We start from the raw sequence: 27,933 nt of genomic DNA, 5'->3' as shown, positions 1-27,933 counted from the left end.
GTTACACATACCTAGGTTGATGTGTACCATTACTACTGAGTTCTAAACACACTCAGTAGGTACCTTTTGAAAAAAGACAGTACTTCAGTACCTTGAGTTCAAAATTCAATACTTTTCTGGTCTGTACTGCATTGATAACCCATCAAAATTAAAAATTTGTCTTTGTCCACCATTACACAATTTTTTCTCACGTACCCCCAGGGGTGCGCGTACCCCCGGTTGGGAATCGCTGATATAGGGCGTACCTACTCTTGCTCCCAAAGACAAGCATCTCCGATACTCTCAATGGATCACTGAAGTTAAACAACGTTGCGCGTGGTTAGTATCCGGACGTTGGACCATTGGGACAACAGTGTGCTGCTGGATTTCTCGGCCCGACTCAGGCTGGGTGAGGTTAATACTTATTAATATATATGAGAAGAAGGGTAGCCCGTCACTAAAGACCTTTGCAGTTACACAGCGATGTTATACCTACACTTATACAGTATACCCTTTAGAAAAAATTGATTGGTATGTGTACTTCATTTGCCTACTGAATTACACTGTTATCTAACATATTACGTACATACCTAGGTACGCAAAAATGTAGTTGACACGGCCGTATTTAGGGGCAATATCCACCCCCTAGCCCCGCTAGAATCTAGTTAGGAAAAAAAAAACGAAAATCCAAAAAATTCCCATCTTCACCCCCCCAAAAAAAAACGAAAATCCAAAAAATCCAAAAATCCCTATTTCCCCCAAATTTTCTTGGGCCCCAAAATTTTTTTAGCCCCCAAATGGGGCCAGAAATCCTCAATCTGGCAACCCTGGAATGTGTACAAAAATCGTACGGTAATCCCATATGACCAATCTGGCAACCCTGCTTCAGTGCAACATGCAACACTGCGCAGCCCAAAAGTTCCGTCTCCCGATTTTTCCTAGTTTTCCACTTTTCCTGCTTATCCAATCCAGGCTAATTTTCCATTTTGATTAAAGAAGGTGTTTCTGGTGTTTTACTCCGGTGTTTTCTTATCACATACTTCTACTACAGCTATAAGGTCATTGACGAAAATATGTGAGAAGTTTCCCATCAGCAGTCAGATAGGATTATCATAGGAAAGGCTGAAAACTGTTTCCAACCATGGAAATATCGGTCCTAAACTTGGAGCAGGCAATTTTCCAGTTTTATCACTCGACGCAAAAAGAAGAAGCTCATGACTGGTTGAACAGAGTACAGACCTCACCGCAAATATGGGTCTTACTATGGGATTTACTTCATCCCGAAAAGGTGAGTTTTACGATGATCTGTTATAGAAAATTATCACCTGGATTCAGGTAATAATAATAAAAAAATTTAGTATTGATAATAGAGCCAAAGCCTGTATAAGTACCTTGTGTTTTATTTAGACTGTCCCATTATGCTTGCTCTAGTAAGAACATGGAACTCCAAACTTTGGTGCAAATAGATATTGGATAAATGCTCACTGAGTTAGGTTGTTAGGTACCTACAAACCTACATGTTCTATGTGCTTGGTATCTGGATGGATGACTATCTAAAAAAACATGCTGTTCTCTGCGGGTGTACCCATCCTTATGAGGAAAGGACACATCCCCACCACCAATGCAACAGCATCCACTAGCAATGTATATTGCACAAGTTGAAATTGGAATGCATGAACACAGCAAGTCTTGCACAAGGCCAATTAGTATCAAATTTACATATTTCTAGTGGACACTTAAGTACTTAGCTTTTTGTAACATTCATTAAATAATCCATTGCATCCATGTAAATATGTATTAGAACTCTAAAAAATTATTTGAAATGTCCAAAAATTTTAATAATCTTACCTGTGATTACAAAGAGAAGAGGACAATAAACTATTTTCACTGGCTAAGTCTCAATTTAATTTTTAGCTACATATAAATTACTCAACATTACACTGTAATTCTTTTATATTGAAATTTATTACTGTGCTAGGTAGGTAACACTTCTGATTCCTAAAATTTTACTAAGTAGGTAGGTAATTACTATTTAATTTCTGTCTAGATGTAAAAGTAGGTATTTCTTCCACTTCTATAGGTAAGTACAGCAACACAACAGTGTTGGACTTTGGATTTGTTTATTAGGTACCTACCACCTACCACACTGCTGTGTAGAATATGTGGCAAAATATTTGGCTTAGGTAAAAAAAAAGTATAGGATACCTACTGTTCCAAAAGTTTCTAAAGTTCTCAGTAGGGCTTTGCTGGTGGGAAGAAGGAGGTACATAGAGCAACACTCTCTTGACTTGGGACTGATCTTGACCATGTCCAGAAATCCTTCTTTTCCCTGCTAAGAGCTTGGATAAAGTTGTGTCACGAAAATTGACTTTCTTTACTTAATAAAATGATTGGATGTGATAATGAAACAAAATTTCCACCACTCATTTACCTCTCTTTTGATGATAAATGCTGAGCTGCTGAAAAAAGGAACTTATTATTCATTACATGTAATTATGTTCTAGCTCCAGAAAATAGTTACTTTAGTAAGTGTTGCACTTCTTCTTGAACCTGGAAGAGTTATTTGAAAATTTCCCAAGGTCACAATCACACCATTGCAGAAGTGGTAAAAAAAGTGCCACCCTTAAGTTGACACCTCTTTTAGATACTTGTGGACCACCTTGTATAGTAAAATTTAAATTCTATAAAATAACAGCAACTAAAATTCAAGACTTTTCTACGTGCTTTTGGATTTCTTCCCTATTCAAGCTGGTTCCAAGAAAAACCGAGGAAGTATAAATTTCGGGACACCCTGTATACTATATTGAATTCGCGGTTCCTCGTTATAAATAACAGTAGGTGTCAGAGGACATTCCATCTTGATTCCTCGTGACCAAACTTGAACTTTTGATCTTGGCCATGTGCTGAGCGTGTATCCACCAGATCCATCTATTAAAAATTAAATGACCAATCCTATTGCCTATCACAGTTTACGTTTCTAATAAAAACTCTTCTCTCTCTCCCCCTATCAGGCAGAGGTTGTGGGTCAACCGCCCGAAGTACGACCCAAGCTTACCAAAGACATTGTTCCCATCTACAAGACACTGGTGGAGATTCTGCTACGGAAGTCTTCTTACTCGGAAGGGTATATATCGTGGAGTGCAGAGGACAAGGAGAAATTTCGCTGTTATCGACAGGACATTGCTGACACGCTGGTGAGGGGAAATTTCTGTCCTTTTTTTTCAAGAGGTTCGACAGAGGTAAATAAACAATTTCCGCTACTATGAGATAAAGATACTTTGCACTTTGGACTGATAGCACGCGATTCGCACACGAAATTGTCTAAACACTGGTGCTTCCTCGACTAGATCGAGTTTTGCGATTATGGTAGCTTGAAGACTTGAACTATGTTTGAATTTCATATTTTTGGCCTAACGGCGTCGCGTCGGTGACTTGCGTAAAAATCCCAATTTCATATTCCATAGCGTGAAATCAAATCTACTGCTGAACTGTACTTAGCTTCTTTAGCATTGCACTTAGCTCCTTTAGCGCGCCGTCACTCATGTACATTTGTACATACGTACCATTGTTTCTATCTTTGGTCACATGTAGAAAGCATTTTGAAAAGAGGTGGAGATGTAATTCTTTTACCTACGCATAGATGCTAGTACTTATCTCCTTTAGGTGAACAAATATCACTTTTGAAAAAGGTTTCCTTTAGCTTTTCCAGCGCTCAGTTCGTTTTTCAACGATTTCCTTCGTTTTTAGGCTTCAGAAGCGCAATACTTCGCAGCCACCACGCTGCACACCAAACTCTCGCGAGATTGGAAACAAATCCCTACCGAAGACTACGAAACCCTTAAGCGGAAAATTCTGGACGCTGTCCTGTGCTATGCGACCGGGCCTAAAGTTGTGTTCAACAGGCTCTGCATCTCGGTAAGTCCGGAGAGAATTCTTTTAATTTAATTTTCATCTTTTAGGGAACCTCCATAGTCCATAGTCATCACGCTGCCTTTTGTGTTTATTTGAGCCGCGGTGGCTGTGTTTCAGTGTGCATTCGGTCTCGTGAGGACAATAATAACTACAAAGCTATTAGTTTGTAGGTATTCATCTACTATGAATTTTCGACTCGAAAAAAAACTTGTTCGTTAAGTAAGAGTAAACTTAGAATGGAGTTTTGAGAGCCTTTTGCTTTCAGCTCTATGTGGTTTGAAGTCGTCGATTCCCTCTTAAATTCTTAATACGTGCTCGATATTCCAGTCAGGTTTTCGCAGCGGTCATAGTACGTGCTCAGCTCTGCTCAAAGTCATTGACGATATCCAGTTTGCTTTGGATAAAAAAAAGGCATCCATACTGGTTCTCTTCGACTTTAGCAAGGCATTCGATTTAGTTTCTCACAAAATACTGCTGGCCAAGTTGAAAACGTTCGGCTTTAGTGATGGGGTTGTATCCTGGTTCCGATCCTACCTTTCTGATCGTAACCAGAGCGTCCTGGACTCCAAGAAAAAGCAATCACAGTGGAAGCCTGTCATCTCTGGTGTACCTCAGGGGTCTGTTCTGGGCCCCCTTCTGTTCTCACTCTTCATTAACGATATACACACTTGCTTCAGGTCGTGCGGCTTCCATCTGTATGCTGATGATCTTCAATTATACATCTCATTTGATTACAATCATTACACCCAGGCTCTCACAGATCTTAATAACGATATTCAACTCCTAGTTACCTGGGCTAAGAATCATGGACTCATCATCAACAGCCTTAAAACAAAAGCTCTCTTCATTTGCAGAGAAGGCCTGCGTCGCACTATTGCCGATCCTGCTCCTAAAGTTGAGGTAAATGGCACTGGTATTGAATTCGTTGAGTCCGCGAAAAATCTGGGAATTATTTTAAATAACAATTTAACCTGGTCCGATGAAGTCTCCAATATTCGGAAAAAAGTGTATGGTGGGCTTTATAACTTCACCTCAAACATCTTTAGTGGCAACCTCTTTGGTGGCTATCACCATTAATATCCTTTTTATATTTATGTTTTTCTCCATCCTTTTCATTGTTAAACCTATGTATGTACTTATGTTTGATGTAAATAAATGAGGCCTGTTTAAACTGTTGGCATAATGGGACTTTTTAGTCTTAGCCGACAGTATAAATAAGGTATATTAAATAAATAAAAATAAAATAAATAAGTAACTACTCCTGAGATGTATTAGATATAGGGGCTTTCACAGAGTTCAAAAGACTTCGGTATGTTACCTACGTACTTGAGTTTCATGAGCTTAGCTTGAAACCAGAATAAAGAGGAGTTAGGACTCAAGTGAGGATGGGATGTAGGCGTCTTCTTTGTGAAATAGGTTCTATTCGATAATCTATTTTGATTGTTATCTATTTCTAAACATGCTCTCAATAAATAAAGGCTTTGGTTTGAAAGCTAGAAAAGGCAGTAGGTACAATAAACAAGATTTATTTGTTCTTTTTCTTCCCATCCAGGCTGTCGTCCAATGTTCGTTCAAAAGACATATCTGTGTATGAACCATGTTTGGTTGTTTGCTTGAAAAAATAAAATGTACATAAGAAACCGCTACCCGCTATGTAATAAACCGCTTTTCAAATTGAGAGCTGCAGATACTTCTTGTTCCGAGTAAGAAATGTCAAGTGCACTCTGCAAAACAGACCTTGCTTTCCCTCTGCACTCTACAAAACAGAGCTTTCCCCTCTGTACACACGTTGGGAAGCTCTCGAGAAAAAAAAATAGAATTCTCTCCCTCCCTCCCTTTTCGCCTTTCTATTCAAGTATTTCAAGAATGAGAAAAGAAAGTCGGAGAGAAAATTTATAGAAGAAAATTTATACGAGTATACAGCATAATCCAGGCAAGTTAATGGAGGTGATGAAGCTGCAAACAAGTAAATTGATTAATATCCTTTTTATATTTATATTTTTCTCCATCCTTTTCATTGTTAAACCTATGTATGTACTTTGTTTGATGTAAATAAATGAGGCCTGTTTAAACTGTTGGCATAATGGGACTTTTTAGTCTTAACCTTGTGTATAAATAAGGTATATTAAATAAATAAATAAATAAATAAAAATTATTTTGATGGATTTTAATTACCTATAATACCTATTGAACAATATTTTTTAGAACTAGCAATAAAAATTCAATTTTTTGGTGAACCTCATTTCACGAAATGTTGGGACTTGATCTTTGAAAAAGTTTGTTCCTGACCTGAACTGAACTGTGAAGTGAACTGATAATAATAAATACTATAGAGATCAAAAAAGAACAAATGAATGATAGTATTAGGAAGAGGAACTAGATTCAAGAGAGCTGACATGAGCCAAGAAGAATTTGAATTGGTCAACTCTGCCACAGATGTACTCCCACTCCTTTTCTTTTTTTCTCTCTTCTCTCTCTCTCTCTCTCTCTCTCTCTCTCTCTCTCTCTCTCTCTCGCATCCAGCGTGTGCAATGAATCTTGAAGCTATCCACTTGTAGTGTTGTAGTACATCCAGTACAAATCTGTAAGCAAATCTAGTAGCTACCTATGCACTTGAATCTTTACTTTGTACTTCCTCGTACATATTTCTGCAGAAGAACTTGTACTTATCATGGAGATCTCACAGGATTTTGTCCAGGGGGGATGCTACAAGTGAGTGAAACCACTTCTTTGTCCATAGTTTTGCCCCAATCTGATATTATGTATTATTTCTAGTCGGAACTGCAAGGGAAATCCATTTTGTTTGGCCTCTCTTGGTGAATCAAGATGGTTCAATGAACAAAAGCATGACTCTTCTGATGACTTTGATCCCGATCAAGAGTTAAGGGATCCAAATGAATTCATTGGACTGAAAAATCTTGGAGCCACTTGTTATGTCAACAGCCTTCTTCAGCTTTGGTTTCACAATTTGCCTTTTAGGTAAGTTTTCCCCCTAGGTTTAGTTGATACTGAGTAAACCTAACTGTGTAAATATCTTGACCATGTATGCTGGTCAAGTGATTAAATAAGTATAATTATAAACACACAGATGGATTAAACATTTACATACACATGAACATCTTTGCAATATTTACATTTCTCAAAACCAACCTCAGTGGTGCAGTGGTTAGCATGGTGGACTCTGGATCTTGACGTTGATGGTTTGAGTCCTAGTCAAGTCATGAAATTTAGTGGAGTGTATCAAGTGGGGAATGATATTTGTGACGAGCATATATGCTCAACACAATTAAAAATTATTTAAGTATGTTCTGTTTCATTCAATAGAAAAGCTGTGTTGGATTGGAATCCCAGAGAGGACAGTGAAGAGAAAAATAATCCTAGCCTTGGCTTCAGTGGCTTTTATGAACCTCAAACTGCAATCGGTCATCTACAGATGTTGTTTGCCTTGATGCAACATTCCAATAAACTCCTAGTAGATCCCACAGACTTTGTGCTCACTCTAGGTCTTGATAGATCTTACCAACAAGATGCACAGGTAATATGGAGCTACATACAATTGGTAGTTTGAATTTTTTTTTAGCCAACAAGTTTGGAAGTGATGATAGAGAGAAAAATAAACTGTGCTCACTCTAGGTCTTGATAGATCTTACCAACAAGATGCACAGGTAATATGGAGCTACATACAATTGGTAGTTTGAATTTTTTTTTTTTTTAGCCAACCAGTTTGGAAGTGATAATAGAGAGAAAAATAAACTAAAAAATAAAAAGTGATAATGGTCAGATACATTTTTGCAACTGGATTATATCTGGGGTAACTCTTTTGTTTAGTACCCAGATAGGTATGTTTCCCCTTTTTTTCTCCTCCTTTTCCTTCATAGTAAAGCAAACAGATAGTTTGATGATAATACTAAGGGATGTCTAAAAGTCTTCAGTTTTCATTCATAATATGATGTACCTATTCCTGTTTCTTTTTTTGTTTTCAGGAATTTTCCAAACTCTTTCTGTCGAATTTTGTTGAAGAAAAATTCAGAGTACAAAGTTTACCTCACATCAAAAACTTCATCAAGGACTATTTCTCTGGAGAATATGTCTATGTAACAAAGTGAGTATAAAAAGTTTCCCGCGAGCGATTGTGTATGTTCAATTCAGACTATTCAGAGTCGTTTTTACTTGCGATTTTTCCCCTAACTTGCTTGTACTGTGTTCACTGCCAGTTCTGTGTGCTGCCAACCAATGTCAACCTGTGTGCGAGTGCCCTGATTTCACTGTGCAGGCAACTTTAAACTCACTTTTTGAAATCGTAACTTTTTGTAGTCATTCGTATACCTTAGGATAGTGTTATTTGATAAATCTTGGCCCATTGTGGGATAGAAAGAAATAAGAAGAGCCAGATGTCCTAGCTAAAAAACGTACAATTTTTTGATATTCTTTCCTAAAACATTCGTTTTGGCTCAGTGAAAGGATTGATCGAAATTGGCAGCACTCAGAAATTAAAGGTAGATTTAAGAACAAGCTGTAGTGGGGAATGAATGAGAATCCTTGTAAAAAATTCACCAGAAATTGTACCCAACATCCTGAGAAAAGCAACAGCAGTACAGGTCCAACACCCTTCTTATGTAACTTTGAGGAATCAAAAGAAGTTGCATAAAATTAGAGTGTTCTGATGGGTCCAAAAAGTGGGGAAATAGTCAACTTAGTCGTGGGGAAAAAAAGTCAGTCTCATCTATACTGGGGACCTTTATTGGGCTAAAAACTCATTTTAGGAGGTAATACCCTATGGCAGTTCGAGGTTGAACAGCCTGTATAACTTTAAACGCCAGGTCGAGGGTTCAATTCCCACCCGGAGAGAACTTTATCTTAAAAAACAGATCAGGTTCTTTTTCGAAATGACTTACTTTCTCCCATAGATACAAGGCAAATGATGTCGAGGTAGGTTCACACGATGCGTAGGTACATCGTACGGATCATTTGTATCATGATCTAATTATGTGTGATTAGATCACCCATCCTGTCCTCCTCTCTTTCCTTTCGGGTCGATAAGACCTCCGTTTTTACAGAGGGTCCCTAAGATCCTCTATCAAACTTCTTTCTAAAGATATTCTCCTTTACTTTCAGATGTTTCGCGTGTGGTAACGAGACGGATAGGTCTGAGATTTTCTACGAGTTAGTTGTGAACGTGTGTAAAACATTGGACGAAAGTATGCGAGAATTTCTGAAGGAAGAACTTCTGGAGGGGGATGACCAATATTTCTGCAACCGGTGTGGTAAGAAGCAGAACGCGGGACGAAGGATTCGACTCAAGTATTTGCCCAAGGTTCTCAACTTGCAGCTGATGAGATTCGTGTTTGATAGGTGAGGAGATGTGAAATACCTGTTGTAGCTATTATACCTTGTTAGTGCCATGTCTTAGGAACGTCTTTGATTGTTAATTTCGTTTCGGAAAATCCCTAAGAACCCTAGTCATATAAAATAACGTAAACAATGAATTAGTTTGTTGTTGATCATGATTTCCACTTGTTCTTTGTCCTGAGCGGCTCTGAATAACTCTACACATACCTGGTGTTTCTCTTTTATTTTACTACATATTTTTTTTTATTTATTTATTTACACGCTAAGCAGCAAGGGATTTTTTTTTATATATACAGGGTGGTTCGTGATTTGCGAACCACGCTTATATCTCAGAAACGGCTGGGAATTAAGGAATGAAATAAACGGCATCATGTAGATGAGATTTTGATTGCCCGGGGCGGATTTTATCCTGATGGCTTTCTCCTATCCTGTCTTCCTTCTCTCTTCGATTTCGGGACGATAAGACCTAACAGTTACAGTTCCCTCTGTCAAACCTCTTAAAAAAAAATCAGAGTATACATTGCAAGTTGAATTCATATGAATGTTCTCATTGTTGCAGCCCACATATGTGATGGTACATCCAGGCATTGGTATAAATTCAACGATGAAACTGTGGAGAAAATCGAAGGAAACCGATTGAAATTTGGACCTGAGGAAGATGTTATGGATGGTAGGTATCCAACTGAAAAAACTAAGAATTCTAATTGCCAACCTAGTTAGCTTGGTTGGTAGCGCGTCTGCCTTGTAAGCGCTAGGTCGCGGGTTCATTTCCCGGGACGGATTTTATCTTGAACAGATGAGGTTCGTTCTCGGAACGGCTGGCTTCCTCCTATCAGAAGGGAATTGATTACAAAAGTTGAGAAAAAGCTTCTTTTTACTACGAAAAAGTAAAAAATTAATAATGAAATTCCAGGCCTTGGCTGGGACCACACCCTCGTCCTTCTGTTCATCAGAGAAGTGCGTTAACGATTTTACTACTTACACATGGCCTTGTTGCTTAGCGTGTAAATAAATAAATAATAAAATTTCATTACTATTTTCTCTTGTAGGAGTGAAAAAAATCAAGCCTCCCAAGGCTCAAAAGTCAAGTCACACGTCCAGTAATGCCTACATGTTGGTCTACACACGTGTGGACTCCGAGTTGGATTCAACAAACCTGGGAGATCCGGACAGTTGGTCCTTGCAGCCCCATATCAAACGAACTGTGGATGACAAGAACGACGAACATGAATCATTTGTACACAACATGAAACTCTCCAAGGTAATAACAATAATAATATCAATAGTGCTTGTTTATACTGCCCGCATAGGAGTGAAAAGTCCTTTTACTCCAGCAGTGGGCTACTACTATTATTGTGGTAAAATTCCCAAATTATATTGAAGACTAGTGGTTGACCCGTCCTTTGTATTGACCCGTCCTTTGTATGGGACCACCACACATATACACATACACACACACCACACCCATCACACACATCCACCACACACACACGGTCGCGCTACGCGCTCCCTGACATGTCCCACAGTGCATCATAATAGGCACAACTTTGAACCGCCGCCATTTTGAATCAGGATGGAATGTGACAATTTTAAGTAGCCTATGTAACCCCGAGTACTCTTCTTAACAACCACAAGAAATTTCATCAAAATCGGTTGAGCCGTTTTCTCGTGAAAAGAGGACAAAAACGGGCCTCTTAACAAAATAGGCCATTTTCTTCACGTTTTTGAACCGCCTAATTCTAAGCAATGTACAGACAAATCTACAATTTTATTTATATAGATAAAATTCCATACCTCGGCTGGAATTGAACCACCGAGGCAGTTGCATAGAGTAGAGTATAGGACTAAAAGCAATCTTTAAACCTAAAGTTTTACTACGAAAAAAATCATACATATTATGCTACATTCAGAGGCAATTTAACTTGAAGTATGGAAAATTCGATTCGAATTCTCTCCAGTGATATAACGCCCAAGACTTGAGGTTACCGTACCCAAGCAGAGGGAACTGTAACTGCTGAGGTCTTATGGTCACAAAATAGAAGAGAGAAGGAAGACAGGATAGGAGAAGGCCAGACGTTCCGAAAAAGAACATTATCCGTACAGGATAAAATCCGCTCCAGGCGGGAATCGAATCCGGGGCTAACGCTTACAAGGCAGGCGCGATATCAACCAAGCTAGGTTGGCAATTTCTGTCCTTGATGCGAAATGAAAAATATTTTGCGCCACACATAACAAAAGATGGGGGAAAAGCATTTTATTTTATTTAGGAATTCATCTCTACGGTTAAAGTTGCAGAAAGTTTGCAGTGAGGTCGCTTTTAGGATTTTAGGATGTATCTTTTGATCAAAGGTCTCAAGGGCAGTAAGGAAATCAACGTCTTTCGCCTTTTGAAGACCATGTGATTTTTCAAATTCTTGTATCTCAAAATTTTGTCACTGAGCTGTTGTTTAAGAAATCCCTTTTCTTCTTTCAGCCTCATTGTTCCTTTATCATTTTGTCATGAGTTGTTGTTTAAGAAATCCCTTTTCCTATTCCAGCTTCATTGTTCCTCTATCCTGCGCGAGGAACTTCTCGAACTCCTTCTCTTCAAACTGAAACAAATTCTGGACGAGGGTAACTTCAAATCTCATTGGCAACCTCTGGAATCTCTCATTCACGCTTTCTACGCGGTCGCTGAAGATGTCACGGGAGAAACAGCGGACAAGTGGGTACATTCGTTCTTCCAAACCATCAAGACTTTGCCCCTGGCCGAACTCAACACTAGGATTGTCATCACTGTGCTTGACGCTATAGGTAGGTAACTTGTACTTGTACTTGTACTTGATGAAGTACTTTGTGTACATGATGTCAGATCCTATACATTATACAAGACATCTCATAGATACGCGTTAGTTTTTTTTTGTGTGTGTGTGTTTCATCGCCGTTTTTATTTCGAAGCAATGAAACAATGGCAACATTAGACGCATGTGGTCTATGTTGTAGCTTGCTCATCCCGTAGTATGCCTCTCATCAGATGGGCGAGAAGAGACCCAATACCTCCCAACTTCCCATTTAGGTGCTGGGTCAACACGAGAACACCAGAAAGTCCCTGCACCAATACTTCCCATTTCGATGCTGGGTCAACACGAGAACACCAGAAAGTCCCCGCACTAAAATGTTCTAAACCAGCGGTTCCCAAACTTTTTTCTTCGCGGCTCTTTTTTTTTTAATTTTTAATGGTGAAGGCTCCGCGGCCCCTTAACTGTATTTTATGTGATCTTCCCGGGGATCTTAAAGTCCTTCACTGCCCCCCTCGGGGGGCCGCGAACCCCAGTTTCGGAATCACTGTTCTAAACCATGGCGAGGCACGAGAAAAAGTCCAATTTCCTGAACTTTTTGTCAGGATGTTAATGAGTTTACACATGTTATTTCAGGAGCATACGCTGAATGGATAGATGTGAACAGTGATGTAATGGCAGATATGTTACCGCTCCTAGTAGCCGGGTTAAGCCACGCTGATGCTGCACCATCCGCTAGTATGGCACTCAAAGATATAACGCGGGACTGTGCCCCCTCAATACGACCTTTCGCACCTCTTATCTTGGCTGCCTGTCAGGTGAGACCTTTGTAATATCCATTAGGGCGTTTCAAAAGTCTTGTTTTAACCTTCAAGTGCGCATTCCTGGTAATAAGTTTCCAATTTGGCGCAAAAACGAATTATAAGCTGTGTAAATTTTACAGCCTATAAGTTGGTTTTACGTCAAACCCCTCAATTTCAGTATGTTTCACTCTACACAACGCTCTATGAACCCATGCCATTTATGGAAATGGTTCCTCTCTCGGGTGGAAGCTTAGATGACTGCCTGGAAGGGACTGACAAGAAATGCCGACCATATTTAAATATTAGATGAAAATAATTACATTTCCTACTTTATCTGTTTCTGTTCCAGGGGGCGCTAGCTACCGGTACTCTGAAGCTAGGAGAATGTGCTCGTCTTATGTATATCATCGGCAAAGTGTGTACGCTTCTGCCTGAATCCTCTGTGATAGAAACCCTCGGGTCTTTCATTCAACCATATGTGCATAAGTTGCATCAGCTTAGTCAGAACAAAGAGGTAACTTTGCCAGCCTAGTTAGGTTGAAGGGTAGTGCGCCTGCCTTTTAAACACAAGTCGCGGGTCCGATGCTATCTTTATCCTAAACAGATGAGGTTCGTTCTCGCAACGGCTGGCTTGTATGCGCTAGGTCGCGGGTTCGATTCTCGCACGGGCCAATCTTAGAACAGCTAAGGTTCGTTCCGTTCGTTCTCGAAACGGCTGGCTTTTTCCTATCCTGTACTTCTCTCTTCGCTTTTGGGACGATAAGACCTTAAGTAGCAGGTGCAGTTCCCTCTATTAAACCCGGTAAAAAAACCTTTTGTGGCGCTCACAACAACACATCTCAAGCATATTAATACAGCTCTGCTTCGAGTTTGTAAACACACCTCTACTCATGGGTACAGAGTCACTTGTACAGGACTCATGAGATACTGTTACGCTCACAACACACTTCATTGTCTTCCAGACATCTCCTGCTGTGAAATCTCAGGTTAATTTTCACCTGAGGATAATGAGTGCCCTGTTTCAAGGCTTGGAGAGCACGGAAAAGGAATACACGTCGCCCAGTATTGTATTGGAACTCCTAGAGTCATTGTTGCCCTCACTGGAAAATGTAGTCAATGTGTGGTACGAAGATGCGAATATTATCGAGGTAAATATACTACCACTCAATCGCCCTCCCCACCCCTTTAATGGGTTTAATATAACGTCACTGTCACTCGAAAATAATGCACTGAAAAATCACGTTCCCGCAGCTTTCGGCCATCTTAATACCTTTTATATCACCATCATACACTAAAGGCAGAGCCTTGCCGCCCTTTGGCATTGAAATGTATGCTCCAAAAGTTTCTTCATATCCTGATGAGGGGCTCAAGTCAGTATAAATAACCTGTTTCGAATCTAAATCTAAAAACATAACACCTAAATGGGAATTATTGTGTCTCTTATCGCCCATCTGATGAGGGACATATAAATAACCTGTTTCGAATCTAAATCTAAAAACATAACACCTAAATGGGAATTATTGTGTCTCTTATCGCCCATCTGATGAGGGACACACTACGGAATGGGCATGCTACGACACAGACCCACAAGCCTCTAATGTAGCAGTTGGGTCATTGCCACGAAATAAAAACGTCAGTCAAACATTCATTTTTCCCCTTTTTTAAGAAAAGATTTTTAATTCTGTTTGGCATGTTCGCAGATATTATGCAGCGTATTGAAATTCGCCGGACATACTACGGAATGGGCATGCTACGACACAGACCCACAAGCCTCTAATGTAGCAGTTGGGTCATTGCCACGAAATAAAAACGTCACTCAAACATTCATTTTTCCCCTTTTTTAAGAAAAGATTTTAAATACTGTTTGGCATGTTCGCAGATATTATGCAGCGTATTGAAATTCGCGGTGATAACAATAGGAGACAGAGCAGTCCCCTGTGTACCTAGTCTACTCAATCTGGTCCTAGTAGCACACAAACTTCATCTGCACAAAGCAACACTCGACATCTCTAGACAGGTTAGTAGAACGGCAGATCATTTACATTGGTGATTTGTATTTTAAAGATCTAGGTTTTACTAATCAGTCTAATCACCAATGATTTATATTGAAATTCAGAACCAACAATTAAATTTAGAATTTCTGTCCTGAAAGAGCTCAGGAGGTCAACTGTTGTAACAACGCACAAAGCAACACTCGACATCTCTAGACAGGTTAGTAGAACGGCAGATCATTTACATTGGTGATTTGTATTTTAAAGATCTAGGTTTCACTAATCAGTCTAATCACCAATGATTCATATTGAAATTCAGAACCAACAATTAAATTTAGAATTTCTGTCCTGAAAGAGCTCAGGAGGTCAACTGTTGTAACAAATTATAACGGGGGTCTTATCGTCCTGAAATCGAAAATAGATGGAAGACAGGATAGGAGAAAGCCAGACTTTCCGAGAACGAACATCATCTGTTTAAGATAAAGTTAGCCTCGGACGGAAATCGAACCCGCGACCTGTGCATATAAGGCGGGGGTGCTACCTTTAAATCTGACTGAGCTTTTTTTCCTTTTAGGCGCTTTAGCACTAGGACAGTTTGCTCCAATACCACCAAGTTAGGTTGTATAAGTAGAGGGCTTTGAAATATAGGATTTGGGAGTCAACACTCTCAACTTTGTCAGATAGGGCGCTAGACAGAATAGGATGTCTTGAATTGTGAGGGTATCCCCACACTGACATAGGGGTGACTGAGCCTTAATGATGTATGTTTCAGTTTTTTCTCCTGTACAGTAGCAACATACAGCTGCGTGGGTATCTATCCTGTGTCATAGTGGAACTCATTCATCTCACCCTCTCCATCTTCTCGTCCCCGGATCCTCACACCCAAATCTCCGAACACGGGGATGTTCTAGATACGTTCTTCCATATGATGCACACCCTGATGAAGAAAAACTCACCCATCCTGGTGGAAAACGAGAATGTTAACTTTGACACCATGTTTATGTGTGGTAAGTATGGTTCTTTTTGGGCCACTAGAAAGCTTATCAGTGTGATAACTTATTCTGCGGTTCTGGACGAGTCAACTAAACATGGCTAGACACCATCACTCCGGTGTATGGCAGGGGGAAATAAAAAAGATATTGTGTCTTTAGTCTGCCATCACCATTCGGCTACAGCTGAAGCCGTTATAACAACAACATTACTTATTTATTATTTTTCCAGGTTTAGCAAGATTTTCCGTTCTCATGGAAATTTTTCAGGTCACTATGAAACATACATAATTACATACATGTAGATACAAGGTATTTCCCTCTTCAGTTTTAGGCTAATCTTTTACGGTTATCAGACACACGACACACTTTTTATGTAAAATTGACAACTCTATTCCCTCTGTCCCAGCCATATCCAGTCTCAACGCCCAGGAATCAGGAACTGTCAACGCGGCATCTACATTCCTAGTCACCTTTGTTGGAATGAGTCGGGACAGGCCCAATATGCTGACGGCAGTTCAAAACAGAGGCCAACTTCTGGTGTATACTCTCATAAGAAACATAGGTTTGTACTCTAATAAGAAACATGGGTTTGTACTCTAATAAGAAACATAGGTTTGTACTCTAATAAGAAACATAGAAGGCCAACTTCTGGTGTATACTCTCATAAGAAACATAGGTTTGTACTCTAATAAGAAACATGGGTTTGTACTCTAATAAGAAACATAGATTTGTACTCTAATAAGAAACATAGGTTTGTACTGTAATAAGAAACATAGATTTGTACTCTAATAAGAAACATAGGTTTGTACTCTAATAAGAAACATAGGTTTGTATGGAGTTTCAGTTTGCGTGTGGTTGGAGGTTGGTCCAAGAATAACACCCCATTTTACGAAGAAAAAAATCTCTTTTTTTCTTGTGGATCTGGAGGTTGGTGGTTCGAGTCCAAGTCAAGTCATAAAATTTAGCGTATTGTATTGAGTGGGGAACGACATTTGTGACAAGCATAATGCTTGACACAATAAAAATTCCTTTTGTTTTTCCTTGTCTTCAGGTGATAATGCGCCGCGCAACTGTTTGGAAAGTTTATCAGACGTGATTCTCGCCCTGAACAAGAAATACTGTGATAGTTTGTACCGATGGATGAGCGTTGTGCTGGCAGATGATGACTATCCCTCGCATCGTGCTTCCTCCGAATTGAAGCAGCAGTTCATCAAGTTTGTACTCAGGTCAGTATGAGATTTTTTAAGAGGTTTTATAGAAGGAATTTTAACTGCTAAGGTCTTATTGTCCCGAAATCGAAGAAAGAAGGAAGACAAGATAGGAGAAAGCTAGCCTTTCCGAGAACGAACCTAGCGCTTACAAGGCCGACGCGCGCTACCAACCAAGCTAATATTTTCATGTATTTCCTAAAGTGAGTTCAGGTAACACTCTGTAAAAAGTAAAACCTAACCATGGCCACACACAACACTATTGCAGTGATTCCCAAACTGGAGGCTGTGACGGACTTCGCGACCCCCGGGAAGATCACGTAAAATATAGTAAAGGGGCCGCGGAACGTTCACAATTGGAAAAAAAGGGGGCCGCGTTGAAAAAAAAAAGTTTGGGAACCGCTGCACTATTGTATAAATATAGGAAAATTGCCTCTTTCTTTTAGAAGGTTTGGTAGAGGGAACTGTAACGGCTAAGGTACTATCCTCCTTAAAGATAAAGCAAAGAGGAGGAAGACATGATAGGCCAAATTCAGCCGTTTCAAGAACGATCGTTAACAACTGTTTAGGATAAAATCCCCGGGCGGAAATCGATCCCGCAACCTAGCTCTTACAAGGCAGACGCGCTATCCTCGAAATTAACTATGCTGGCCGAAATATAACGTTTTCGTGACTTTTTTCTGATTCACAGAGAGAGAACCAACAAGAGAAAGCTATTGGAAATTGTGCGGGAATTTGCTCTCATATGTCGTGGAGTTATTACAGATACTACATCACAACCCTTCCTCAAATGTGCTTCTTAGGAAGTTGAAATTACCAACTAAATTAGAACAACTGAATAGGCTTTGTAATCTTCTCTGGTAGAGAGAGGTTTATTCATGTACTTATGTAAATTCTAGGTACCTACTTACATTGAAGTACCTACCTACCTATACCTAAAAAGTGCATATCCAAACCCATAATATTAACATACACGTATTATAGACGTAAAAGTATTAACAATCTTCATATTTATTTAAACTAAATTTCACTTTTTGAAATCGTAACTTTTTGTAGTCATTCGTATACCTTAGGATAGTGTTATTTGATAAATCTTGGCCCATTGTGGGATAGAAGGAAATAAGAAGAGCCAGATGTCCTAGCTAAAAAACGTCCAATTTTTTGATATTCTTTCCTAAAACATGCGTTTTGGCTCAGTGAAAGGATTGATCGAAATTGGCAGCACTCAGAAATTAAAGGTAGATTTAAGAACAAGCTGTTGTGGGGAATGAATGAGAATTGATTTCCAAATCGGGTACATTGCCAATTTTCTAGCTAATTCTCAAGTATGGGGCACAACCAAATGACAATTTTTTTCGAGGTAGAGTCCTATTCCGATGTAAAAGTACCCAAAAAGTGCATTGGCGCACTCCAAAACATCCAAAACGGTCCCTAAATCCCCTAAAATGTCGCTGAAAGGTCGCAAAAAAATAACGTTGAAGCAGCCATGGTTTACGACCTGGCATGAACTGACGTCATCACGAAAAAATGGCTGCCCGCGAAAATTATAGGGGCTCAACCAAATGACATTTTTTTTCGAGATAGAGTCCTATTCCGATGTAAAAGTACCCAAAAAGTGCATTGGCGCACTCAAAAACATCCAAAACGGTCCCTAAATCCCCTAAAATGTCGCTCAAAGGTCGCAAAAAAATAACGTTGAAGCAGCCATGGTTTACGACCTCGCATGAACTGACGTCATCGCGAAAAAATGGCTGCCCGCGAAAATTTTGTGCGTTTCAAAATTCGAAAATTTCAAACGAAGATTTCTCCTCTTAGGAACCCTCAAATTAAATTTTAAGCATTTCTATTGAAATCAGCGTGTTTCGAACTTCCTTTATCAGCGAAGAAAAAAAAAGTGGTTGAGCCCCATCCTTGATCCTTGTAAAAAATTCACCAGAAATTGTACCCAACATCCTGAGAAAAGCAACAGCAGTACAGGTCCAACACCCTTCTTATGTAACTTTGAGGAATCAAAAGAAGTTGCATAAAATTAGAGTGTTTTGATGGGCCCAAAAAGTGGGGAAATAGTCAACTTAGTCGTGGGGAAAAAAAGTCAGTCTCATCTAAACTGGGGACCTTTATTGGGCTAAAAACTCATTTTAGGAGGTAATACCCTATGGCAGTTCGAGGTTGAACAGCCTGTAAAATCTTTTCAACCCTAATAGCTACATCTATCTTCAAAATGCCACCCTATTGATCTTTTCTGTTATTTTTGCCTTGAAGTCATCAAACATCCGGGTAAGTTCTTCTTTGCCTTGTTGTAGTGTCTCCATCTGAAAATAACACAATATTATCAGTATTTATCAGACATGTGTACAGTGTTTTGCTCATATTCATTAATATTACTAAGTTTACAGCTTGAACTTGTAGGATTCAAACCTGAAATGGATTTTTACAGGTATGTAACACAACACAATCAAAACCATGTTTCACTGTGCATTTCACAGAACATTCATGTGTTTAAAAAGGATTTTTTAAGCACAAATGCTTTTCACTACATTACATTATTCTTCAATGAATAAGCTTTACTAAATTTGATGCCTTGACTTGGACTCAAAGCACCAACCTCCATATCCTACATCTACCATGTCAACTATACACTTTTTCAAGAAGAGAGAAATGGAATAAAACGAGCTTACCATCTTATTTTTGACAACAGCACTATTAAGTACAATAAATTCATCAATATGACAGGTTGTCAGATCTCTCTTGTTCAACTGGACAAAAGGACAGTCTGGTTTGTGAGATTTATGTTCATCCCATGGGTAATCAGTGACTTCCCAACCATCAAGTTCTTTGTAACAGAATACACACTTTGTGCAGTCGTCTTGTATAAGATAAAATCCAGCATGAGCCATATGCTCTGCAGTACAGTTACCACTTTTGAATGTCCAATTTGTAAAGGTGGCAAGTCTATTGGTGTAAAACATCATTGGACTGGCAATTTCAATGTTGTACATCTGTAGTGCCTGTAAGAGAGCTTTCTCCTTTTTGGCATAATCTCTGCAAGAAAGATATTCAACATTATTAGTGAAAAAATGTGCAAAACTATCAGAGGCACTATTGCCGATCCTGCTCCTAAAGTTGAGGTAAATGGCACTGGTATTGAATTCGTTGAGTCCGCGAAAAATCTGGGAATAACTATCAGAGTACCTACCTATCTAATAAAAGAAATTTGCAATACATTCTTGAGAGGAAGGTAACCACTAGATGAGGTAAAATTCTCAGATAATAAATGAGAATAAAATTTCATACCTTGGCTGGATCAGAATCCATACCCTTCTGGTTACCAAGATGGGAAAACAAACAACTCAAGAATCCAAAGTAATTGGATAATAATCAGAGTACATCAAACATACCTAAAGTTAATGGTGTTCAATTGGACCATGTTTCTGAATGATGTAATAAATATAACAATAGGTAATTATTTTCTCACTGCAGCAAAGATCAGCATCTGAAATCAATAAAGGAGATACATTCATAAATGAGACCGGAAGGGTTAGTTCCTGAAAATTCTGCCACATTCAACTCAAATAGGTATGATAAGGGTCTCTTTGATGAAACAACAAGATCTATCTATTAAGTTAATTCTAAAGATGTATTTAATATTGATGATGGATTTTTGAGACCGGAAGGGTTAGTTCCTGAAAATTCTGCCACATTCAACTCAAATAGGTATGATAAGGGTCTCTTTGATGAAACAACAAGATCTATCCATTAAGTTAATTCTAAAGATGTATTTAATATTGATGATGGATTTTTGAATGGTAGGTAACCACTAGACCAGAAGTGAAATAATGATATAAGGACCCCTGGACCCCCAAAAATTAGATATTAGGACTTGCCCATCTGTATGGGTGGTCAAGCAGTGTAATCATTACACTTCCAAGCAAGTGTCTCTTGTTTTATTAGTCACTCCATGTCCTATGTCCGAGATAAGTAAAGTTGAGTGTTAAACTGCCCACTGGCAACAAATATTGAGAAGGTAATCTAAAGGAAAGTTTCTGAGGGTCAAGCAGTGTAATCATTACACTTCCAAGCAAGTGTCTCTTGTTTTATTAGTCACTCCATGTCCTATGTCCGAGATAAGTAAAGTTTAGTGTTAAACTGCCCACTGGCAACAAATATTGAGAAGGTAATCTAAAGGAAAGTTTCTGAAGACCTTCCAATACCTAGCTTTCTGCCTTTCTTATGGGAACTTACCCAATCCAACTTACGGGCACTGCTGATGATGAGATATTAAAGAAAAAAGAACATTACCTAACTTTATACTTTATTGATGAGAAAGGGATAAAAGGAAATGGAAAAATAGAAGATGAACAGGTATTTGTTATAGCGGTCACACGTAACTGCAAGAAAAAAAATCAGTTTCAGTTTTCGTTTTCAATTTTGTACTTTGTATTTTTTATTTTTTTTTTGTAGCTTTTTAGAAATTAGAATAGAAAATCCAGAAATCGTTTTTTTCTTCTTTTTCAAAAATAACGGCAAAAAGGATGAGTCGAGTCGACCAGTCGACTCTCCCGGCCGGTAGCTACGAAGGGATTTTTTTTCGACTGGCAACACTGGAGAAGGGAGAAATGGTATTATTTTTTCCCTTTTCCTCTTGATTACTTGATTTTTGATTTTGATTTACATTTTTGATTTTTCCGTGTTGAACTGTGTCGTATAAGAAACATAGGTTTGTATGGAGTTTCAGTTTGCGTGTGGTTGGAGGTTGGTCCAAGAATAACACCCCATTTTACGAAGAAAAAAAATCTGGAGGTTGGTGGTTCGAGTCCAAGTCAAGTCATAAAATTTAGCGTATTGTATTGAGTGGGGAACGACATTTGTGACAAGCATAATGCTTGACACAATAAAAATTCCTTTTGTTTTTCCTTGTCTTCAGGTGATAATGCGCCGCGCAACTGTTTGGAAAGTTTATCAGACGTGATTCTCGCCCTGAACAAGAAATACTGTGATAGTTTGTACCGATGGATGAGCGTTGTGCTGGCAGATGATGACTATCCCTCGCATCGTGCTTCCTCCGAATTGAAGCAGCAGTTCATTAAGTTTGTACTCAGGTCAGTATGAGATTTTTTAAGAGGTATAGTTTGTACCGATGGATGAGCGTTGTGCTGGCAGATGATGACTATCCCTCGCATCGTGCTTCCTCCGAATTGAAGCAGCAGTTCATCAAGTTTGTACTCAGGTCAGTATGAGATTTTTTAAGAGGTTTTATAGAAGGAATTTTAACTGCTAAGGTCTTATTGTCCCGAAATCGAAGAAAGAAGGAAGACAAGATAGGAGAAAGCTACCCTTTCCGAGAACGAACCTTATCCCTTCAGGATAAAATCCGCCCCTAGCGCTTACAAGGCCGACGCGCGCTACCAACCAAGCTAACTAGGCTGGCTTATGAGACAAGTGCTGAAATTTGATAGGTTAAGCCCAAGTCTAATAAGTTGGAGTTGTGGCATGTTCACCCAATAGGTAAGTAAGTAATGATTATTATCAAATCAGGTATCAATACAAAGCTATTAAAACCAACTGAGGCCACTCTTTACTACATAAAGATTGACTTATTCCGGTAATTGGCAACCCTGGAATGTGTACAAAAATCGTACGGTAATCCCATATGACCAATCTGGCAACCCTGCTTCAGTGCAACATGCAACACTGCGCAGCCCAAAAGTTCCGTCTCCCGATTTTTCCTAGTTTTCCACTTTTCCTGCTTATCCAATCCAGGCTAATTTTCCATTTTGATTAAAGAAGGTGTTTCTGGTGTTTTACTCCGGTGTTTTCTTATCACATACTTCTACTACAGCTATAAGGTCATTGACGAAAATATGTGAGAAGTTTCCCATCAGCAGTCAGATAGGATTATCATAGGAAAGGCTGAAAACTGTTTCCAACCATGGAAATATCGGTCCTAAACTTGGAGCAGGCAATTTTCCAGTTTTATCACTCGACGCAAAAAGAAGAAGCTCATGACTGGTTGAACAGAGTACAGACCTCACCGCAAATATGGGTCTTACTATGGGATTTACTTCATCCCGAAAAGGTGAGTTTTACGATGATCTGTTATAGAAAATTATCACCTGGATTCAGGTAATAATAATAAAAAAATTTAGTATTGATAATAGAGCCAAAGCCTGTATAAGTACCTTGTGTTTTATTTAGACTGTCCCATTATGCTTGCTCTAGTAAGAACATGGAACTCCAAACTTTGGTGCAAATAGATATTGGATAAATGCTCACTGAGTTAGGTTGTTAGGTACCTACAAACCTACATGTTCTATGTGCTTGGTATCTGGATGGATGACTATCTAAAAAAACATGCTGTTCTCTGCGGGTGTACCCATCCTTATGAGGAAAGGACACATCCCCACCACCAATGCAACAGCATCCACTAGCAATGTATATTGCACAAGTTGAAATTGGAATGCATGAACACAGCAAGTCTTGCACAAGGCCAATTAGTATCAAATTTACATATTTCTAGTGGACACTTAAGTACTTAGCTTTTTGTAACATTCATTAAATAATCCATTGCATCCATGTAAATATGTATTAGAACTCTAAAAAATTATTTGAAATGTCCAAAAATTTTAATAATCTTACCTGTGATTACAAAGAGAAGAGGACAATAAACTATTTTCACTGGCTAAGTCTCAATTTAATTTTTAGCTACATATAAATTACTCAACATTACACTGTAATTCTTTTATATTGAAATTTATTACTGTGCTAGGTAGGTAACACTTCTGATTCCTAAAATTTTACTAAGTAGGTAGGTAATTACTATTTAATTTCTGTCTAGATGTAAAAGTAGGTATTTCTTCCACTTCTATAGGTACAGCAACACAACAGTGTTGGACTTTGGATTTGTTTATTAGGTACCTACCACACTGCTGTGTAGAATATGTGGCAAATTATTTGGCTTAGGTAAAAAAAAGTATAGGATACCTACTGTTCCAAAAGTTTCTAAAGTTCTCAGTAGGGCTTTGCTGGTGGGAAGGAGGAGGTACATTTTCTACGAAGACAAAGTGAAAAGTACCTAATAACAGACAACAATTAGGTATAAATAATAGGTAGGTAAAAAATATTAAATTTTTCAAAGTTCATTTATTAACATTCCTCTCTAACCAACTATCGTCCTTCTTAATTAATTACAATTCCAAGGCACATTCTGTTACAACCATGCCTATCCGAATCTCTTACAGTTCTCAACTCTTGTCTCTCTACTTGTAATGTCTATCCTCTAACCATTCCGAAGTCCATGTCCTGTTTTACCTTGTATAATTTTAATATACAAATAAAACATTAAAGTCTTATAGGATAAGCAAAGTAAAGATTCATTTTATAATGATATGATTATAATATACTTCTTTTTCATAGTATCATTTGTGGATGTACTTTGTCCCTGTCCTCAGACTATGCGAGGCAACATTGGAAACGTTAAGTCACATCCTAACGCATTTCAACACATATCACTACTCGAGTCTACTCATGAGTTTCGTCCATAAGATCATGCCTGTGGCGGCCATAGCAGATAACCTCCAGCAAATCTCCACCAGCGGCGAGTTTACCGAGGACAATCAAGTAGGTACAGAATCAGATAATCAAGTATAGTTAGCCAGAAGATGATACTTTTTTATACATAAAAAAATAAATGAAATACACGTCCACGTCCTATTTCAGACTTAAAAAGGAGGAAAGCTCTTATTCAATTAAATAGAAAACATATTCATCCTGTCCTATATTAATGTTCATATTGGAAACTATTTGTGTCAGAAAGACAACCTTTAGTAGCTCAGAGCATCTTCCATGCCAGAAGAATTCGAATCCCAAGAGGATAATGTTAGGGTAAAGTTTTCAATTTCTATTTGGAAACGAATGATGTTTACATTCTGAGAGGGAGGAAATTCGGGGATGAATGGTGTTACTACGAACAGCATCGTATCACCAAAAGTGGTGATGATTGGTGACTTTACCGATTACCGTAGTACAGGGGACTCTAATCTTTAGGTAGCCTAAAAAATGTTGAAGGGTTTTCTATCTTTATCGGAATTGATTTGTTGTAAACTTTTTCCACCACACCATTTTTAAGGAGAGCTGCTACCAACGGGATTTCTCCTCAGAGCTATGGGGTCCAGGATTGTAAGCTTGGCTGATTATTTATGATTTGATTAATTTTAGAAAGGATTTATGATTTGATTTATACACGTCCACGTCCTATTTCAGACTTAAAAAGAAGGAAAGCTATTATTCAATTAAATAGAAAACATATTCATCCTGTCTTATATTGATGTTCATACTGGAAACTATTTGTGTGAGAAAGACAACCTTTTGTAGCTCAGAGCATCTTCCATGCCAGAAGAATTCGAATCCCAAGAGGGTAATGTTAGGGTAAAGTTTTCAATTTCTATTTGGAAACGAATGATGTTTACATTTTGAGAGGGAGGAAATTCGGGGATGAATGGTGTTACTACGAACGGCATCGTATCACCGAAAGTGGTGATGATTGGTGACTTTACCGATTACAGTAGTACAGGGGACTCTGTGTAATCTTTAGGTAGCCTCAAAAATGTTGAAGGGTTTCTTTATCGGAATTGATTTGTTGTTAACTTTTTCCACCACACCATTTTTAAGGAGAGCTGCTACCAACGGGATTTCTCCTCAGAGCTATGGGGTCCAGGATTGTAGGCTTGGCTGATTTATGATTTGATTAATTTTAGAAATGATTTATGATTTGATTGAATATTAGAAATGATTTATGATATGATTTGATTGTTCCAGGAATTGCTAGCGGCCACCTACTCGTTATTCGTGAGTGTGGGAGAGACTCACACAGCTCTCATCCTGTTGGCCCTCCTATCCGAGAGGAAAGAAGAACGGGACACCTGTTTCAAACTATTCAGTATTGCCTTGTCCTGTAGCAACGCACCGGGCGAATATCCTATCCATGAAACCTACAGTGCGGGCTCCTTCAGCTTCTGGTATATACTCCAGGTACGAAAGAGTAGTTTTTCTTTCTTTTTTAATGTCACACTGTATATCTGGTTTTAATGACGGGGATTTTACCCTCCGTTCGGCGAAAAGCTCCCATCAATCTCACCCAGCCTGAGTGGGGCCGGGTAAAGCCAACAGTACGCGATTGGCCGAATGATCACTCATCCGGATACCAACCACACAATAATAATTAAAAGCTATTAGTTTGTAGGTATTCATATACTATGAATTTTCGGAATTCTTGGAAAAAAAAAACTTGTTCGTTAAGTAAGGGTAAACTTAGAATGGAGTTTTGAGAGCCTTTTGCTTTCAGCTCTATGCGGTTTGAAGTCGTCGATTCCCTCTTAAATTCTTAATACGTGCTCGATGATCTAATGCGCTATGCTCTCGCTTTTCTTTTGTTCCAGCTCGCGTCATTTATACTCCGCACGATTCAGAACTCATGGAAGACTCCCATCCAAGATATTTTGTCCCTCTTCCAAAACACGTCCGCCATACCACCGGAAAAAGCTGCCTGGGTGGTGCTGGAAATTTTGACAGTCATCCCCGAAGAGGTAGGGAGCTATATTACTGTTGTGAACTTTACGTAGGGGGCAAAAACTCCATAATCCCGATGGACGAACGCCAGTTAGGTCGCATGACCTTTTTTTTCCAAGGTACTTGGTACTTAGACCCTCTCAAACCCGGGACATAACTGGTCATTGACTCTCGCAAAGTCGGGACCCAACTGGAACTCCAAGCACAGAGCCGAAAAAACCCTCGGCCCCGCCGGGGATCGAACCCGGACCTCCTGCGTGCAAGCCTTGTGGGTATTAACCCACTCGGTCACGGAGGTTGCTTATATCCGATTCATATTTATCCCAGAAGAATTAGCCTGTTCGTATTTCTGTTTTCCAAAAGTTTCAGACCCTCAGCTTACCACAAGCAGATAAGTCGTCGGTTCATCATGAGTTGGAGTCAAGCATCACACTAGGTACGTACAAAGCTTGTTATTTACGATCACAGTTAGTAGCTATTTATTATGTATTGGTAATATGTGTTACAGTCACAGTTAGCTAATATGGATTTCAATAAATAATGAAAAAGAAAGTCCATATTTTGTATACAGTATGTTTTATACAGGGTGTTTAAAAAAAAGTTACCACCCCTGAAAACTAGAGAACCGTTTGAATTTCGGAAAAACCCTAAAACACGTATTTCTTTATTTTTAAGGGGAACCTTTTTTTGGGGATCTCAATATTTGAGCACTATCAGGGGCGGCTCCAGGGGGGTCAACTTTAAAATCTTAAATGAGAACCCCCTGCTTGTGACACATATTATTAAAGATATTTAATAATGTAGTACTTTAGTACAAGTGTGAGCTCGATCCGACAAACAGGGCCGGAGTTATGATCCATACATTTTCATTTTTCCATGATCTCCCGCCAATAGGGGGAGCACCAAAAATGGGAAATTCATATTGATTGGTGATTTGTGCTTCAAATAAGTCCCACTAATGATTCATATTGAAATTCAGTCCCAAAAATGAAATTTAGACTTCCGCCCCTGATGGCCTCCGGGGGTGAAAAAGGATGTTTCGAAATTTAATTTTCGGGACTGAATTTCAATATGAATCGTTAGTGGGACCTATTTGAAGCACAAATCACCAATCAATATGAATTTCCCATTTTTCTTTACAGGACAGTAAATTAAAAATAAGACTGTTTCTTTGTATTCCAGTGACGTCACTTATCGACTCTCTCCTCCAGCATAGCGACCCTGAGGTTGTGCGGCAAAGTGTGAACTGTGCCCGGGCCTGGTCTCAGCTAGGCATTCCTTTACCCTCGTGTGAACCGCTCTTCTCTCATCTCATACAGATTGCCCTGGGCTCCTGGAACAATGAAAGCGGAGAGTGA

The 27,933-nt window shown here is 39.0% G+C and overlaps 3 protein-coding genes across 5 annotated transcripts; 2 read left to right on the top strand and 1 right to left on the bottom strand.

Moving 5' to 3' along the window:
- The first annotated feature begins 1,542 nt into the window (after nucleotides 1–1,542).
- Nucleotides 1,543–18,057, top strand: LOC103516728 (importin-13). The gene is made up of 11 exons (XM_008481719.2): nucleotides 1,543–1,623; nucleotides 2,991–3,173; nucleotides 11,778–12,033; nucleotides 12,654–12,835; nucleotides 13,170–13,334; nucleotides 13,783–13,968; nucleotides 14,700–14,837; nucleotides 15,584–15,818; nucleotides 16,210–16,365; nucleotides 16,855–17,029; nucleotides 17,703–18,057. The coding sequence occupies exons 1-11, from the start codon at nucleotides 1,543–1,545 to the stop codon at nucleotides 17,812–17,814; spliced, it is 1,869 nt and encodes a 622-aa protein (XP_008479941.1). The 3' UTR covers nucleotides 17,815–18,057.
- On the bottom strand, nucleotides 8,206–21,456 carry LOC103516527 (baculoviral IAP repeat-containing protein 5). Of its 3 annotated transcripts, XM_008481508.2 has the most exons (5): nucleotides 21,254–21,456; nucleotides 20,410–20,504; nucleotides 19,690–20,053; nucleotides 19,190–19,323; nucleotides 8,206–8,690 (listed from the first exon to the last, which is right to left on the bottom strand). In XM_008481508.2, the coding sequence occupies exons 2-4, from the start codon at nucleotides 20,436–20,438 to the stop codon at nucleotides 19,228–19,230; spliced, it is 489 nt and encodes a 162-aa protein (XP_008479730.1). In that variant the 5' UTR covers nucleotides 20,439–20,504; nucleotides 21,254–21,456; the 3' UTR covers nucleotides 8,206–8,690; nucleotides 19,190–19,227. The 3 variants fall into 3 exon arrangements, with proteins under 3 accessions (XP_008479730.1, XP_008479721.1, XP_017302721.1); XM_008481499.3 differs by lacking the exon at nucleotides 8,206–8,690 and having other exon boundaries at nucleotides 18,869–19,323; nucleotides 21,254–21,455; XM_017447232.2 differs by lacking the exon at nucleotides 8,206–8,690 and having other exon boundaries at nucleotides 18,869–19,323; nucleotides 21,268–21,455.
- On the top strand, nucleotides 21,366–27,933 carry LOC103516713. Its single transcript, XM_026828756.1, has 8 exons — nucleotides 21,366–21,373; nucleotides 21,721–21,728; nucleotides 21,936–22,110; nucleotides 24,460–24,628; nucleotides 25,826–26,071; nucleotides 26,446–26,592; nucleotides 26,945–27,011; nucleotides 27,758–27,933. The coding sequence occupies exons 1-8, from the start codon at nucleotides 21,366–21,368 to the stop codon at nucleotides 27,931–27,933; spliced, it is 996 nt and encodes a 331-aa protein (XP_026684557.1).

This window comes from Diaphorina citri, unplaced genomic scaffold, assembly GCF_000475195.1.
Source record: "Diaphorina citri unplaced genomic scaffold, Diaci psyllid genome assembly version 1.1 scaffold53, whole genome shotgun sequence".
Lineage (NCBI taxonomy): Eukaryota > Metazoa > Arthropoda > Insecta > Hemiptera > Psyllidae > Diaphorina > Diaphorina citri.
Note: the sequence above shows the minus strand (reverse complement) of the source record. Positions and strands in the feature narration are given on the sequence as shown.

Excerpts from the sequence above, each read along its gene's own strand:
- LOC103516713 (XM_026828756.1), top strand. Across the intron at positions 24,629-25,825 it reads AGTTTACCGAGGACAATCAA|GAATTGCTAGCGGCCACCTA; the intron begins GTAGGTACAGAA and ends TGATTGTTCCAG. Across the intron at positions 26,593-26,944 it reads TGACAGTCATCCCCGAAGAG|ACCCTCAGCTTACCACAAGC; the intron begins GTAGGGAGCTAT and ends CAAAAGTTTCAG.
- LOC103516728 (XM_008481719.2), top strand. The coding sequence starts at position 1,543 with ATGCTGTTCTCTGCGGGTGTACCCATCCTTATGAGGAAAGGACACATC. Across the intron at positions 16,366-16,854 it reads TACTCTCATAAGAAACATAG|GTGATAATGCGCCGCGCAAC; the intron begins GTTTGTACTCTA and ends CCTTGTCTTCAG. Across the intron at positions 17,030-17,702 it reads TTCATCAAGTTTGTACTCAG|AGAGAGAACCAACAAGAGAA; the intron begins GTCAGTATGAGA and ends TCTGATTCACAG.
- LOC103516527 (XM_008481508.2), bottom strand. The coding sequence starts at position 20,438 with ATGGTCCAATTGAACACCATTAACTTTAG. Across the intron at positions 20,054-20,409 it reads TTGAACACCATTAACTTTAG|AGATTATGCCAAAAAGGAGA; the intron begins GTATGTTTGATG and ends TCTTTCTTGCAG. Across the intron at positions 19,324-19,689 it reads CTGTTGTCAAAAATAAGATG|ATGGAGACACTACAACAAGG; the intron begins GTAAGCTCGTTT and ends TGTTATTTTCAG.